This window comes from Cottoperca gobio, unplaced genomic scaffold (assembly GCF_900634415.1).
Source record: "Cottoperca gobio unplaced genomic scaffold, fCotGob3.1 fCotGob3_189arrow_ctg1, whole genome shotgun sequence".
In the NCBI taxonomy this organism is placed as follows: Eukaryota; Metazoa; Chordata; class Actinopteri; order Perciformes; family Bovichtidae; genus Cottoperca; species Cottoperca gobio.
The window spans coordinates 62,741-80,898 of record NW_021166832.1 but is presented as its reverse complement, the minus strand read 5'-3'; the positions used below and the strand labels follow the sequence as shown (position 1 = coordinate 80,898).

At 43.9% G+C, this 18,158-nt stretch overlaps 1 protein-coding gene across 1 annotated transcript in view; it reads left to right on the top strand.

Annotated features, from left to right (window-relative positions):
- Positions 1 to 18,158, top strand: part of plxna2 (plexin A2) — a gene marked incomplete at its 3' end in the record, with an annotated part of 74,335 nt that overhangs the window by 12,413 nt on the left and 43,764 nt on the right. Inside the window, exon 2 of the mRNA XM_029426482.1 lies at positions 14,771 to 16,105. Within this exon, the coding sequence (XP_029282342.1) occupies positions 14,906 to 16,105 (1,200 nt within the window). The remainder of the gene's footprint in view (positions 1 to 14,770; positions 16,106 to 18,158) is intronic.

Below are 18,158 nucleotides of genomic sequence, written 5' to 3'. Positions count from 1 at the left end.
ACAGAACATTACAGTACAGAACAGTACATTACAGTACAGAACATTACAGTACAGAACAGTACAGTACAGAACATTACAGTACAGAACATTACAGTACAGAACATTACAGAACAGAACATTACAGTACAGAACATTACAGTACAGAACAGAACATTACAGTACAGAACATTACAGAACAGTACAGTACAGAACATACAGAACAGAACATTACAGTACAGAACATTACAGTACAGTACAGTACAGAACAGTACAGTACAGAACATTACAGTACAGAACAGTACAGTACAGAACATTACAGTACAGAACAGTACAGTACAGAACATTACAGTACAGAACAGTACATTACAGTACAGAACATTACAGTACAGAACAGTACAGTACAGAACATTACAGTACAGAACAGTACATTACAGTACAGAACATTACAGTACAGAACAGTACAGTACAGAACATTACAGTACAGAACAGTACATTACAGTACAGAACAGTACATTACAGTACAGTACAGAACAGTACAGTACAGAACATTACAGTACAGAACAGTACATTACAGTACAGAACATTACAGAACAGTACATTACAGTACAGAACAGTACAGTACAGAACATTACAGTACAGAACATTACAGTACAGAACATTACAGAACAGTACAGTACAGTACAGAACATTACAGAACAGAACATTACAGTACAGAACATTACAGTACAGTACAGTACAGAACATTACAGAACAGAACATTACAGTACAGAACATTACAGTACAGAACAGTACATTACAGTACAGAACATTACAGTACAGAACAGTACAGTACAGAACATTACAGTACAGAACATTACAGTACAGAACATTACAGAACAGAACATTACAGTACAGAACATTACAGTACAGAACAGAACATTACAGTACAGAACATTACAGAACAGTACAGTACAGAACATTACAGAACAGAACATTACAGTACAGAACATTACAGTACAGTACAGTACAGAACAGTACAGTACAGAACATTACAGTACAGAACATTACAGAACAGAACATTACAGTACAGAACATTACAGTACAGAACATTACAGTACAGAACAGTTACATTACAGTACAGAACATTACAGTACAGAACAGTACAGTACAGAACATTACAGTACAGAACAGTACATTACAGTACAGAACATTACAGTACAGAACATTACAGTACAGAACATTACAGTACAGAACAGTACAGTACAGAACATTACAGTACAGAACAGTACATTACAGTACAGAACAGTACAGTACAGAACATTACAGTACAGAACATTACAGCACAGAACATTACAGAACAGTACAGTACAGAACATTACAGAACAGAACATTACAGTACAGAACATTACAGTACAGTACAGTACAGAACATTACAGAACAGAACATTACAGTACAGAACATTACAGTACAGAACAGTACATTACAGTACAGAACATTACAGTACAGAACAGTACATTACAGTACAGAACATTACAGTACAGAACATTACAGTACAGAACATTACAGTACAGAACATTACAGAACAGAACATTACAGTACAGAACATTACAGTACAGAACAGAACATTACAGTACAGAACATTATAGTACAGAACAGTACATTACAGTACAGAACATTACAGTACAGAACATTACAGTACAGAACATTACAGTACAGAACAGTACATTACAGTACAGTACAGAACATTACAGTACAGAACATTACAGTACATTACAGTACAGAACAGTACATTACAGTACAGAACATTACAGTACAGAACAGTACAGTACAGAACAGAACATTACAGTACAGAACAGTACAGTACAGAACAGTACAGAACAGTACAGTACAGTACAGAACAGTACATTACAGTACAGTACAGTACAGAACATTACAGTACATTACAGTACAGAACAGTACATTACAGTACAGAACAGTACATTACAGTACAGAACATTACAGTACAGTACAGAACAGTACATTACAGTACAGAACATTACAGTACAGTACAGAACAGTACAGTACATTACAGTACAGAACATTACATTACAGTACAGAACATTACAGTACAGAACAGTACATTACAGTACAGTACAGTACATTACAGAACATTACAGTACAGAACAGTACAGTACAGTACAGAACATTACATTACAGTACAGAACATTACATTACAGTACAGTACAGAACATTACATTACAGTACAGAACAGTACATTACAGTACAGTACAGTACATTACAGTACAGAACATTACAGTACAGTACAGAACAGTACATTACAGTACAGTACAGTACATTACAGTACAGAACAGTACATTACAGTACAGAACATTACATTACAGTACAGAACATTACATTACAGTACAGTACATTACAGTACAGAACATTACAGTACATTACAGTACAGAACAGTACAGAACAGTACATTACAGTACAGAACATTACAGTACAGTACAGTACAGAACATTACAGTACAGAACATTACATTACAGTACAGTACAGTACAGAACAGTACATTACAGTACAGAACATTACATTACAGTACAGAACATTACAGTACAGAACATTACAGTACAGAACATTACATTACAGTACAGTACAGAACATTACAGTACATTACAGTACAGAACAGTACATTACAGTACATTACAGTACAGAACATTACAGTACATTACAGTACAGAACAGTACATTACAGTACAGAACATTACAGTACAGTACAGAACAGTACATTACAGTACAGTACAGTACATTACAGTACAGAACATTACAGTACAGTACAGAACAGTACATTACAGTACAGTACAGTACATTACAGTACAGAACATTACAGTACAGTACAGAACAGTACATTACAGTACAGAACATTACATTACAGTACAGAACATTACATTACAGTACAGTACATTACAGTACAGAACAGTACAGAACAGTACATTACAGTACAGTACAGAACATTACAGTACAGAACATTACAGTACAGAACAGTACATTACAGTACAGAACATTACATTACAGTACAGAACAGTACAGTACAGAACATTACAGTACAGAACATTACATTACAGTACAGTACAGTACAGAACAGTACATTACAGTACAGAACATTACATTACAGTACAGAACATTACAGAACAGTACATTACAGTACAGAACATTACAGTACAGTACAGAACAGTACAGTACAGTACAGAACATTACATTACAGTACAGTACATTACAGTACAGAACATTACAGAACATTACAGTACATTACAGTACAGAACATTACAGTACAGAACATTACAGTACATTACAGTACAGAACATTACAGAACATTACAGTACATTACAGTACAGAACATTACAGTACAGTACATTACAGTACAGAACATTACAGTACAGTACTTTACAGTACAGAACATCACAGTACATTACAGTACAGAACATTACAGTACATTACAGTACAGAACATTACATTACAGTACAGTACATTACAGTACAGAACATTACAGTACAGTACAGTACAGAACATTACATTACAGTACAGAACATTACAGTACAGAACATTACAGTACAGTACAGTACAGTACAGAACATTACAGTACAGAACATTACAGTACATTACAGTACAGTACAGAACATTACATTACAGTACAGAACATTACAGTACATTACAGTACAGTTCAGAACATTACAGTACAGAACAGTACATTACAGTACAGTACAGAACATTACAGTACAGAACATTACAGTACATTACAGTACAGTACAGTACATTACAGTACATTACAGTACAGTACATTACAGTACAGAACAGTACAGAACATTACAGAACAATACAGTAAAGAACAGAACAGTACAGAACATTACAGAACATTACAGTACAGTACATTACAGTACAGTACAGAACAGTACAGAACATTACAGAACAATACAGTAAAGAACAGAACAGTACAGAACAGTACATTACAGTACAGAACATTACAGTACAGTACAGTACATTACAGTACAGAACATTACTGTACAGTACAGAACAGTACAGAACAGTACAGAACAGTACAGAACAGTACAGTAAAGAACAGAACAGTACAGTACAGAACATTACATTACAGTACAGAACATTACAGTACAGAACATTACAGAACATTACAGAACAATACAGTAAAGAACAGAACAGTACAGAACAGTACAGAACAGTACAGAACAGTACAGTAAAGAACAGAACAGTACAGTACAGAACATTACATTACAGTACAGAACATTACAGTACAGAACAGTACAGAACATTACAGAACAATACAGTAAAGAACAGAACAGTACAGAACAGTACATTACAGTACAGAACATTACAGTACAGTACAGTACATTACAGTACAGAACATTACTGTACAGTACAGAACAGTACAGAACAGTACAGAACAATACAGTAAAGAACAGAACAGTACAGTACAGAACATTACAGTACGCAGCCTTCACAGCTGTATTGAATAATACCATACACTGCTTTTACCAACATGCTATTTTTCATCATGGAGCTTCTAGGTCACCATGACAGTCCTCCCACTTCCCACCGCCCGGCCGTCCCACGGTACGCAGGCGGGGAGCAGTTGTGTGTAATAAATGTGCAGTATTCTGTGCTCCAGGACACGCTATACGTCACCGCTGTGGACACTCGCCTGTCTGTATGTTTTGCTGAGTTTCAAAAACATAATGCTTTATTTTATATAGAGAAAAGAATGTTTCCCGTTTCAGAGCTTCCTGGTCAAATATTGTTATTATAGAAACATCTGGTTTGTTATTAAACTTCATAACTGCGGTTAAAGGTTATAATAGTTTGGTTTAGTTTCAGTTGTTATATATTTAGTTAGTTTAACAGGGGTCCATTGTGCAGCAGAGCGAGGTTCAATGTTACGAGTGCTTCACGCGTTCTCCTTCTTTCTCCAGTGACATGTTGAAACACTAAACGTTAAACACCGCTTCAGTTTAGTTTACTATAATAACCTCGCTGTGTTGACGGACACGTGGTTGCTCGGGCTCACAGGAAACCAGCCAGTGCTGATTTTCCAGCGGATCCCCGCCAGCACTGCATCCTGCGGAGGGTTCACACGCAGCGGGCCGGAAGGCGTGCACGCGGGCCTCAGCGCTGATCCAGCGAGTCACTCCGCCAGTCAGCCGGCTCGCTCTCCGTCCTGTCCTGGCACGGCCTGCCAGCAGCTGCCGCACTCCAGAGGACCATCAGGTGGATTCCTCTACAGCCGGCGTGCACGAGGCCGAGCTAATGCTCGCTGCAGCGCTCACTGCTGTTTTATTATTCATAATCAAGTCCTCGTTGGACTTCCATACAAATGTGGAGGAAGCTTTTCTGTGAGCCGTGCTCTTTAACTTTGCTTCCCTCAAAGGAGACTTAAAGGAACAGTCGCCTCGTGTTTCCCTCAATTCTTCTTCCTGTTTTCTCAAAACGACGACAAGTGTTGATGAATTGAAGTAAATGCAGCAGTAAATGTTGAGAGTCATTTATCCAGTCGGATGCTCTCGACTTCACACACACATGAAGCTACACGAGCATTGTTCTATTTCAAACAGAAAGTATTCCAATCCAGTACATTCTAAGAGGTTGTTGAGGTTAACATTTCTCCTCATGAATTGAGAACATGTAAGTAATACATTCTCTCCTGCCCAGCGAACCCTCTGGATTTCACATATGCATTTATTTGCTGCCTGTTAAAAGAACTCCAGAGGCTGCTGTGCAGTCTCCTCAGACATCAGTGCATTCTGCTTGCTGGGCATGTATCCGTCTGTGTGAGTAAGCACCCTAATTTCCTCACCACACGCTGTTACTGCCTCTCATCCGAAGGGAGATTGGGCTAAGTAAGTAACCTCAGACTTGATTCTGTGGTGTTTTATCACCTCTGATCAAATGAGAGGGGGCTGAGGTCGAGAGCATAGCGAGTGAGCAGCAGCAGAGAGGCTGCTGTGTGATGATGCGTCTGTTCTGTGTGCCGGAGCTCAACGCGCCTGAAATCAGCCGCGATGGTGGGGCGTGAGTGTTTGTGAGGCCGGCGTTCTGTCTTCACGTTTTCCACGTGAAGCCTCGTCTGTTGTCGCGTCACAGAGGTAGTCTGGCTTCACTCGCACGTGTGTCCTGCTTTGACCCTTGATGGAGTTTGGTGAGAAGCAACAGACAGTGTTTATAGAGCGGCGGGTCATCGGGGTGAGGCACGTTAACTCCTCACAAGTGCTTCCACAGCAATAAGTCATGAGTGTGAGATAAGGTGTGTGTGTGTGTGTGTGTGTGTGTGTGTGTGTGAGGAGATACCGCTGACCCTGAGCACACTGGGACTGTGAGTCTGCAGCCTCCCGTGTGACTTCGAGGGAAGTGTTTATTTATACAGACTCGCTGTGTTTGTCACAATGTCCGTGAAGGAGTGAAGCTCGCTGTAAATATCATTAACCCAGCGGAGAGTCCACACACACACACACACACACACACACACACACACACACACACACACACACACACACACACACACTGCAGCTGGAGACATCATCAAACACTCACATGACAGCTGAGATTGAGACTGCTTTATCAACAGACTGAAAACTGAGCGTTAGAATCTTTGAACTCTTGGGGGAGGGGGGGGCAAAGGCTGTTATGTGTAAAGTTTATTTTTTTGTCTTTGCGTCCTGCCAGCTGACTGCTCCAGCATGCAGAGCGGCGGGGGATTACAGATCGCACTGTCCTGCTAATTGCATTGACAGAAAATAGATTTGAGTTTGGATACAGCTGCCCCCCCCGGCCGTCACATGTCTGCATTACATCATAAGTCCCCCTGTTTCCTCACCTGCCTCTCCCTTCACGCCACGTTCACGGGATCCTCTGCCGTGTTTCTGATGGAGGGGCTCAGCAGATGAGTGTTTCCTGCTGCGTCTCCAGAGTGTGAGCAGAGCAGCCTCATCCTCTCACCAGCCTGTGATTACAGAGCTGGATATATCATACAGTCCTTAGATGAAACAGGAGCAGGAGAAATTGAAGGGATTACTTTGACTGACAGGATTCCCATCATCCGTGTGTGTGTGTGTGTGTGTGTGAATGTGTGTGTGTGTGTGTGTGTGTGTGTGTGTGTGTGTGTGTGTCCAGACTCTCTTGCATAACTGTTCTGGATTGTGGCCGCTGCCTGCTGAGTGAAATAACACGTCTCATTGTCTAATGAGTACATGTAGTATACATTTAAACCAAAGTATCTAGCCGCTTCTTCTCCTCTCGCGGCTGACCAGCCCCCCCCCCACACCCCCTCCTCTCTCCCCCGAGTGTGCCAGCCAGGCTGTGTAAATTTGCTCCAGATAATAGTGGACGTACTGTGCCAACTTCTGGAGTTCTGGCTGCCGCTGTGGCTGCAACGGCTTGTTACCCAGCTGGAGTAATGGCTGCATGGCTCCCTCCCTCTCTCCTCTTCTCCTCTGTCTGCCCTGCTTCTCCCTCCCTCTCTCTCTCCCTCTCTCTAAGTTTTCTCTCTCTCACACTCAAACTGGCGGCACTGTTTGTCCTTCTTGCTCACTTTTACAGGCCATCATTCACATTTTTGTCCCCTTATCTCAATTCCTCTCTTGCCGTCTTATTGCTCTCCCTCCCTTTCCCTCTCAATCCTTCTCCCTGCAGCTGCCGGCTCCGTGGCCACTGAGCTGTGCTCCAGCCCGACTCTGATCCCGATGAGACAAATGATGTTGGAATATGTGTGCCTACTGAAATGGAAGCCATTTTTGTTTTTCATGCATTCTTCTTCGTTAGTCTGCCTCAACAGGCATTGTTTCACGCAGTCGGAAGCGAGTGTTTAATCTCAGGTTTCAGCTTGCAGAGCGGTTCGTCGGTGCTTGACTTAATGTTTTTGGATTATTTGACTATCGGTGCCTCTTTGTGATTGGGCAGCTGTCCACCTCAGGTCAGAGTCCACGCTTTGTTTAGCAGAGTGCAGCTGCAGCAGATAACACCTCTGCAGGGAGAGGGTTGATAAAGAAAGCAAATACAAACCAGTGCAAACACGTACAATCAAATATCACAATAATGGGAGGATATTGTAGGACAGTCTAAATAATTAAGCACTAAATATTAATAATAGTAATAATACGCGTTATGCCTGTAGAGTGTGGCTGTGTGCGCAACTGAAAAAAATGGATTCAAGCAGACGTTGAGCTCTTGCTGTTGCTCTCTCTGTTCAGACTGTTACATTGTGAAGAACACGTCCATGTTGAAATCAACAGAAAGAGAGCTAGTTAGCATTAGCTGTTAGCTGTTAGCATTAGCTGTTAGCCGTTAGCTGTCAGCCGTTAGCCGTTAGCTGTTAGCTGCTGGTGAACATAACTTCCATAGAGTTACATTATGATGCGTTCAAACTCTATTCAGTAAAAATGTGTATTGGATGAAGGTCAATTCTAACGTTATCATGATGTGTTTAAATATAATCTTGTAAAATGTAGTTTTTGGTGAGAAACTTGAAATATTCCAGTTGTTTGAAGGAGATGTTTTATACAGCAATATAAAATAGATATCAGACGGATTACGAGCAGTTTGGTGTGGATGTGGTGTTGGTGTCGACCGCTACATTTCTGGTATTGTTACATCCCTACTTATGCCATTTGATGATATCTTACCTAAATATCACAATTGCCCAGCCTGACACACACACGTGCACACACAGACACGTGTGCACACACACACACGTGCACGTGGCCTGCTCTTGTTTGGGTTCATGTCGTCTGTATCTTCATGGCTGCGCTCAGCGCGGCTGGTGCTCTCTCATCATGTTCATCTCTGCAGCGCATTAATGACCTCCAGTTTATGTAATCCGATTTCAGAGAGGTCAGACGAACTGAGCCGCTCATTTATTTCATTCCAGTCTGCTCCACACAGGACGCACAATTGCCTGCTCATTCAAACCGATGCCCCTCTGGCTGTCCTGCACATGCCACCTGTTTCACCTGCCAAGTTTGTAGGTCGCCTTCGCCAAGTCCAGCGGTCTGCTTCAACAACTCTTACTTGTGCTATAAGATGGAACCAAAGAGAAGCAGTGTAAGATATGACAAATGTCAGGTATCATGCACGTGCATGAACTTTACTGGGATTTATCTTTTCATTTAGGAGATCAGATGTATTACTTTTCTTCTAGCATTTCTCACACCTCAATATACATATGAGTGGGAAAATATTATGTGCACTGCTGTTGTGTTTACCAGAGATGTGGAAATAAGTCATTTAATAAGTAAAAGAAGCATAAAAACTTGACTAATGGACTAAAGAAATCTGAGGCCGAATCAACTAATCCAAGAGTCCACAAAATAGTACAAGTGTTAGTCGACTGCGTATTCCTCTGGTGCAGGAGCCTCTGTGACATAATCCCAACGATGATGTCAAATTTAAAATTCCTTTGGTTAGCAGGAGAGTCAGACTTTACAGGTGTTCATGATGTCGAGCGCCATGTGCCTCCGTATCTCGTGTCTTTAATAATTCATACCGACATGATTCATTTTCAAATCCACCAAGCGCTGAAACACACGGTTACTTTACCTTTCAGGTTGTACGATTTCATCCTTCCGCACACGGCTTTCATTACACCGTTATATTGACTCTCAAAGTGGCAGGATGGAGACGCATCGGCAACATGTTTCAGGGGGAGTTAAGGATTTGATGAATGGAGTCTGGTGTCAATCAAAGAGTCAGATTCACTTCCCCTTTGTATGAGCTGAGGTGAGCTTCCTGAGCCTCCGCTGACACCCCGCTCTGTTTATTTTCTCCGCCCGCCGAGGGTTCGCTCTCTCCTCGCTGAGGCCCTTTACAATTTAGATTTATGGAAATGCCTCCTAATAGAAAGCTGCTTTCCCAGGATGACTGACGGCGGTGAGACGTGCGCCACGTAGCTGCTGGTAGTGGGACTGCCTGAGAACGATCAGGCCTCAGGATCCAACCTCTGCTTTAATGGGAGAAGTACAGGGAGGCTGTTGTGTCAGCAGAAGCAAAGTAGGCGGGACGACCAGTGTGATCATTTATGCACGTCTGTGCTGGATGTGTGTTTGGAGGAGGTGGCAGCTGTGGGAGGGGAAACAGAAATCATTAGAATAACAATGACTCTGTAATCTCTCTCGGTGGATGTCATAGGTTTGAAGTATGGGGGGGGCAGTAGCAGAGACGAGGTTAAAGGGAAGATCAGATGCACGAGTCCTTGTTTGCATTCAGTGATAAGCAGCTATGCTGAGACTGTGTGTGTGTGTGTGTGTGTGTGTGTATCTCGGCGGATTGAAGTGCTGCGACTGCTTTTAGTTAGGGTTAGGGACGACTGCAGGCCTCCAGAGCCCGACATCATGCAGACGACGCAGTAACACGGGTCACTGAGGGACACACCATTAAACACTGCACGCTAAGTGTTCTGTTGGAGTGCCTTCAGTGCCTAATTGTGGACAAGTGTGCATTAATTTACTCTGCACCACTGAATTGCGGCTCTTTCAGCAGTAGCTCAGAGCCCAGCACGCACCCTGTCTGCAGATAAACAAAGCAGTTTATAAGAAAAGGCCATGTTCAACATTTATAGCAGCAGCAGTGATTGCAAGGCTCTGATCTTCTGAGCAAGATTCCTCCGTTAATGTGAAGGAACTTTGAATTTTGAAAGGAAATATAAGCATTATGAGAAACCTCCAGCGTCACAGCAGGAGGCAGAGGGAACAGGCGCGAGCTTTTTGAGGTGCTACTGTGTCATTTCTTTGCGGCGGCTGGATGGAAGGAAGGATGGATGAAGAATAGATGTGTTGAGTTTTCTTGGAAGCTGACGGAGAAAGCTGGCACTGGAATAGAGGAATCCATTTTCTATTGAGACAAAAGAATGTATAAATATAACTCCAGCTCAACAACTGAAGATGGCAGCGAGTCCTCTCATTATCTCTGCTCTGGATAGCAGCAAAGAGAGGAGACTAATGGACTAACCTCTGCTGCTAATCGCTGCTTCATAGGCTCCTATAGAAGAAGATCTCCCTTTAGAGAAGATTAAACTGTCCATTTCAAAAACGTCCACGTCAACTGGAAAGCTTAGCCGACAATGAGCGAAATGTTTGTTGTTTTTTGATCCAAGCTGTCTCTTTAATTTGTAGTGTATCACTTTCACTCCAGCATTAGGATTTCACGCTTTACATTAATGATTCAGGGAATAACACATTAATCCCAGACGTGAAATTACAATCTCCCGTTTCCGTTTCCTATCCGACAACAATAGATTTAGCACCGTAAACGGATTTTGGTTTATGGTCTTTATCTTTCGCCGCACAATTGCTGTACATATGAATTTAGGAGATCAAGCAAATTTGGCTGCATTGTTAAGTAGCTTAGCATATGGGGACAAAAAAGGAAGAATCCAAAAGGCACAAAAGCAGAAGACATCCGTCCTACTCCGCGGTGACGGAGGGTTAGAGCTGCTCCCGTCGGAGGCCACTTCCTGCAGCTGCCGCTCTGCTGGTTCAGTTTTCTGGCTGCTGCCCTTCGGCTGTTTTCTGCACAACCCTCAGTGATGCTTTGCAGAGCTTATCTTGTCGCTCTCATTTCCTGCCCTGCCTGTTCCTATCTGCTGCGTCTTAGCATCTTTTCACACGACGCCATGCTTTGACCGCTGCTTCTCGCCCAGTGGCCGGGGGATCAGCAGCACAGGGGCCCACGAGCAGACACGGGGACAGCCAGTGGGACCAGAAGCGCTCAGAAGCAGCCCGGCTCGCTGTGCCAAGGCAGTGTTCTGCTTGCCGGACTATTCATCATGAAAGTTTTACAAAAAAACTGCTGTTTCTCCGAGCCATGATCACAGCTTGTGCGTGTGCTGGAATGCTCTTGGTTTCTGCCTCCCCATGTCTGCCAAGACATCGTCAGATGAGTGTTCAAATGGAAATCTACTGACAATGACCATGAAATTCTGAGCTTTCTTTGGCATTTTATATTCTGTTGTGATGTAACACATTGACAGTTTGTCATCATGTCAGAAACTTATTTCAGAACCAAGACGTGTTGTCAGAGACTGCTGTCCATTGTGTGATGAAATATTGCTGATATTGCAAATAATCGGTTGTTAGATTCATAGGCGCTAAATGTTCAAAGCTGCTAGCTTATACTTGCAAGTAAAAGCTAAAGAAAAGCTGCCTTCATTCTACTTTATTCATGCCCTCCTCTTCTTCTAGGTCAGTAGGTAACTATGTTTAAGTATGAATCATTCCTGCCTGCATTTATATGTAAATGTTCTTCTCTGGTATCCTGACTCCTCATAAACAACAGAGCGACATGGCTTTGAACGACCGATCCCGTGTTGTTCTTATTCTTTTCAAGTCTCGTTCTCGGCCGCAGTCTCTGTCAAGAGCAACAAAGAGCTGGTCATGCAATCAACTTAAACAAAGACTTGGTTCCCTCTGTTACTGGAAGCTCTATGAATGATAACCTTTGTGGAGCCTTTTATTTACACCGTTCAGTCACTCTTCTTCTCTGCCTCTGCCTCTGCAGCTGCCGCCGCAACATGAGGGAGCGATGCATACATTTCTCCAAGCGACTGTAGAAGAGGAGAGAATTAAAAGGCGAGGAAGAAAAGATGGATGGGACTAAATGTTGTATACACATATACGATTAAGGGGTGGGGGTGTAGCAAGAGTTCTATAGGGCAAAAGGCTGCAGGGCTTGAGCAAAAAGCTGGCTCAGCAGGAGGCTGATTATAGCACCAAAGGGATCCACTTTGCACATCTAGCATGTGCAAAGTCAAACAAAGCAGCATGGCAGCGCGCAGGCAGCTGTAGGTGAGGGTGGGGTCTGGCCCTCGCTGCTTTTTCAGAAGCAATGGCACTTTTATGACCATGCTAATAAAGTGCTTCTGGGACAGAGCACCTCCCACACCTCCGCCTGCGCACACGCCAAGAACAGCTTGACTGGGCCTTAGGACCCGTGTTTATGGACACATGGATCAATACACACTCCCTAAGGGTCTATATTTAAGTCTGAGCTGACTAGCGTACCCGTTGATCACAGGGGGAGGGGAGGGACCCCGAGATGGTCATTACCAAATCTGGAAGGAGGTCTGTGAAAGGGCAGACACGGTTCAGAGAGGATCTCAAATCGGCTAAGCAAATCAAACCTGCCTCCAAAACAGTCCCTGCAGTCGCCTGGGTGTGCAGGAGCGCTCCACGTTACATGCCGTGTCCCATCTTCTGTTGCTTGTTAATTCAAGGCGCAGCAGCTGATTATTCCAGCCACATCTTTCACCCTTGATTCTCTGCACCCCCACTGCTGGAAATGCAAATGTGGAGCGTGACAAACGATGTAGGGCCGTCTCTGACACGTCGGAGCCCCTGGCGTCCCCGTGTCGCTCCCCAGCTTACCTCCTCCAGCTCCGCAGTAATTACCCTTGTTGGATCGCTACGCCTAATCATACTTGATTTTGGGATGCACTGCCATTGTCTCCACTTGTTAGCCCCTCGCACTGCTTGGTTCTGATAGAGCACACTGATAATGCTGGGGAATGAGGCTCACACATGCACATACTACACTGCTGGCTGGTGTGTTTCTGAGGGAGCTGTGTGCAGATCTAATACATTTAAAGATGATTGTTGTGCCGCCTGTGATTAATCCCTCTACGATCTGATCATGTCAGCAGGAGATGAATAGAATAAAAGGATTAAAAAACAACAACAATGTTTAGAAGAAGGATAATTAAAAGGTTCAGATTCTGTGAAATCCCTCAAAGAGCAGAGAGCACAGGGAGGGGGGGGGGGGGGGGGTGGAAGTGGCTCCCAATTTGTTCTCACTTTGTTGCAGTAATAAGATCCAGGCCTTCCTTTCCAATGGACGAGATAATTAACTCCTGGGGACAGACAGCACTGAGCTCAGTCTCTTAGTTTATGGCACACAGAGAGCTCTGCAGAATAAATTGCAGACTTTGCTTGATGTATGTTTTTAAAGATAGATATGGAAAGGGGACAAACGATAGCAGTGTTGGTTGATTGTTTGAGTAAAATACGTGAGGCGGGGGGTGAATGTAGAGATTACACGAGGAGGCTGGTGTTTGAAAGGAAAACAGCTGTGTGCTTGTTAGGGCTGCAATTAACCCTTATTTACATTATTGATTAATCTGCACATTTTCTAGATTAATCGTTTGGTGTATAAAATGTCAGAAAATAGATGGAAATGTCCATCCCAGTTCCTTAAAGTCCAAGTTGATGTCTTTAAACGTCTTGTTTTGTCCAAAACCCAAAAATATTCACTTTAATAAGATACAAAACTGAAAAAAACAGGATATCTCCATATTTGAGAGCCTTATTATCCTGGTAATATGCTAATATTCATATAAAAAGGGTTTTTAGGTTTAGAAACCTAGACTTGAATATGTTTGAATACATTTGACTTTAAGGCTGATGAGTCATTGCCAAGTGTCTACATGTGAGTCTGGCTTGGATGTTGTTAGAAAGTGCCAGCTCACTGTGTGTCAGCGGCGGTGGCAGTATGAGTCAGGTCAGGCTCATGTCCGTTTCTGTAACCTGCCTCTCTTTCCTGCATTGTCCAGCAACTCCTTTGGAATGTGCACCGTGATAGTTTCCGCTCATTGTTTCTTTAAAGCTCCGCTCCTCTTGTCCACAGCTCATCGCCTCACTGAGGATGACCTTTGACCTTCTCAAACAGCGAAAGCTTTTCTAATGAAGAGCGTTTTCCATTTTGCTCAGACGTGTTTCCTTTGCAGGATGTGTTAGTCATACTGTGATGTTTAACAATCTTCTCTCTTTTATTTTCTTTCCCAGAAACATGTGAAGACCCTTGCAGAGATTTGACCTGCAAGTTAACCTTCAACAACGAAGAGGCAAAAGGTCTCCTCCCGTCTTCCCCTCGTCCATTCTCTCTGCTGGCTTGGTAGTTTCCTTGCAGGCCCGTTAAACATGGAGGGCCGGCGGGCTACGCGCAGGACTTTATCACCTGACCCTAAAGTACGAGCTTTTGCTACTCTGCTAGGCTTTTGGCTCTTAGCGGCCCCTGCCTTGTGCAGTGGGCAGACATTCACTAGTTTCCACCCCGAACGTCGAGACTGGCTCTTCAACCACCTGACAGTTCACCAGACCACAGGGGCTTTGTATATTGGAGCAGTCAACCGTGTGTACAAGCTCTCAGGCAACTTGACCCTCCTCGTTTCCCATGACACAGGCCCGGAGGACGACAACAAGGCCTGCTACCCTCCTCTGATTGTCCAGCCCTGTTCTGAGCCCCTGGTCTCCACCAACAATGTCAACAAGCTTCTCCTCATTGATTATTCCCAGAATCGGCTGCTGGCCTGTGGCAGCCTCTACCAGGGTGTCTGTAAACTCCTCAGATTGGATGACCTCTTTATCTTAGTGGAGCCCTCCCACAAGAAAGAGCATTACCTCTCCAGTGTCAACCAGACCGGGACCATGTACGGGGTCATTGTACCTTCGCAAGGCCAGGATGGCACGCTGTTCATCGGCACAGCAGTGGATGGGAAGCAGGACTACTTTCCCACCATCTCCAGTCGAAAGCTGCCCCGTGACCCAGAATCTTCCGCGATGCTCGACTATGAGTTGCACACTGACTTTGTGTCCTCCCTCATCAAGATTCCATCAGACACACTAGCTCTGGTCTCCCACTTTGACATCTACTATGTGTACGGCTTCGCCAGCGGCAGCTTTGTTTACTTCCTGACTGTGCAGCCAGAGACGCCGGAGAACAGCATGTCATCGAGCGGATCCTCCAGTGACCTGTTCTACACCTCTCGCATTGTCCGCCTCTGCAAAGACGATCGCAAGTTTCACTCCTACGTCTCTCTGCCCATCGGCTGTGTGAAGAACGGCATCGAGTACCGGCTGCTGCAGGCTGCCTACCTCGGCAAGCCGGGCCGCATCCTCGCTGCCTCGCTCAACATCAGCGCCCAAGACGACGTGCTCTTCACCATCTTCTCCAAGGGCCAGAAGCAGTTCCATCGCCCGCCGGATGACTCCGCACTCTGCGCCTTCACCATCCGAGACATCAACGCACGAATCAAGGAGCGCCTGCAGTCCTGCTACCAGGGAGAAGGAAACCTGGAGCTCAACTGGCTGCTTGGGAAGGATGTGCAGTGCACCAAAGCGGTGAGTTGTAGTGACAGACGCTACTTGCAAACATACAGATGTACTGTGCTCACAGCATGCACAGAAATATATTTAATTATATATAATGTGGTGACATTCCCCTTCTGGAAAGTGTAATTATTTACACACTTCGTTCTTGCGCAGATGATTTAGGGTGAAGCAGGATCTCATAGATACGCAGCAGAGGATTCGTTTTATCTCTGAACTGTAATCAGGCCTCAACCAGTGAAGAGAGAATCATTAACCAACATTCATTTTAATGCTCAGAAATCCACATCTTGTTTTCTCCCTAGAATAAGATCTTGAACAGAAAGGGGAATGACCAAAACTTCTCAATGAGCCGACAAGTCACAGCTCAAAGTTTAGAGGGCGTATGCTGTAATGAAAATAAACACAGCGACGCTCAGGAAGCACTCCTGAGTGCCTTGCGTAGCGCACTCTCTGTTATCAAATGATTCGCATACTACATGTAATTATGCCAAATTGTTTTGCAGCTCTGATATCACAGAACATCCACTTTCAATGAGATATTCATAAATGAGGGGAGTTGATTTTTCTTGACAACCATCAAAGTGATAATATTCTCCTCAAGCACAGTACAAATAACACACTCCCCCCTTCCAGAGCGAGACAAAGCAGTGGGGGGTCGGGGAGAAACCCTGTAATACAAGGCCGTGTGTCTGCTGTATGTTGTCGAGTAGAATTAAGTTCCTTGATTTCCCCTCATTCCCAGGAGACGACAGTCCTCTGTGCTTTCATTCTGTAATTGCTAATAGGAATTTTAGAATATTCAGACTTAATGACGAGCTAAGTGTAAGTAAGTAAGTGTAACTAGTCCGTTACAGTGTGTGTGTGTGTGTGTGTGTGTGTGTGTGTGTGTGTGTGTGTGTGTGTGTGTGTGTGTGTGTGTGTGTGTGTGTGTGTGTGTGTGTGTGTGTGTGTGTGTGTGTGTGTGTGTGTGTGATAGAGCTAATGTATTTTTAAGATTTAATGATATCTCTACCCTCACTATGATGAGAGCCACTGATCAGCTTCCTTTGTTGCTATTCTCCAAGTCACCCAATTGACCGCTCTTATTAAAATCTGTATAATGCCCATTAGCACAATGTCAGAGGTGATTGTCAGGAGGAGCGTGACATTATCTCAAACGTGCTCTTTTGGGTTTAATTAGCTCCACTGAGAGGGCGGGAGAAGAGGTTGGAGGAAGGAGAGATGATGACGATGACAATGATTTGGAGGCGTGTTTCTTTTGTCTGCGGGAGCTCAAATTAGCACCTTTTTCTCTGTTTTCTAGAAGAATCCCAATCATCTCAGTGTGCTCTGAAGGCTGCCAGCCGTTACCTGCAGAGCTGCACCTCCCACTCCATTCTGTAGGCGAGCAGTGCCAATAACGTTCTGCTCTCCTTCCACATTATACACCGAGGATACACTCGCTTTTCATGTGTAGACACAGAGATAAGAAGATACAGACCATGTCCTCATGCTCAATGAGCAGCCAATAAACCCAGAGTATATTATGGATTATGCACATAGATGTCAATGGATGAGGAACTCTTAAAGCCTATACAAATTACATTTAACAACCATGCTAACATTGTCTGCTTGCTGTTAAATCCCCCAACTCGTGCAGTATGGCTGCTTCTAAATCTGTCTTGTGTTTCTTAAATAAACATATTCTAGATTCTCCCTCTGCTGTATTTTTAGTGTCATAGTGTCTATGCATCAAAGCATGAGGTGAATCAAGGTTAGACCAAGCGGAGAGAATGTGTTTTAGTTATAAACTGTTGCCTGTACCTTGGTTTCTGAGTGAGTTACACACACACCTTTGCTTTTCCTCTGGTCCGCCGCTAACAGCAGGACGCCAGCGAGCTCAAGTCAGAGAACCTTAATTATACCCCCAGCTCACATTCTCGTCTTGCAGACATTTCACCATGTGCACGCTCACGTGCACGCTCAAGTGCACGCTCACATGCAGGCTAAGGCTGGGAATGGAAGTGAGGCTGAGCCAGGGATTCAGACACAGCAGCCAATCAAAGATTTATCACCCAGCCGT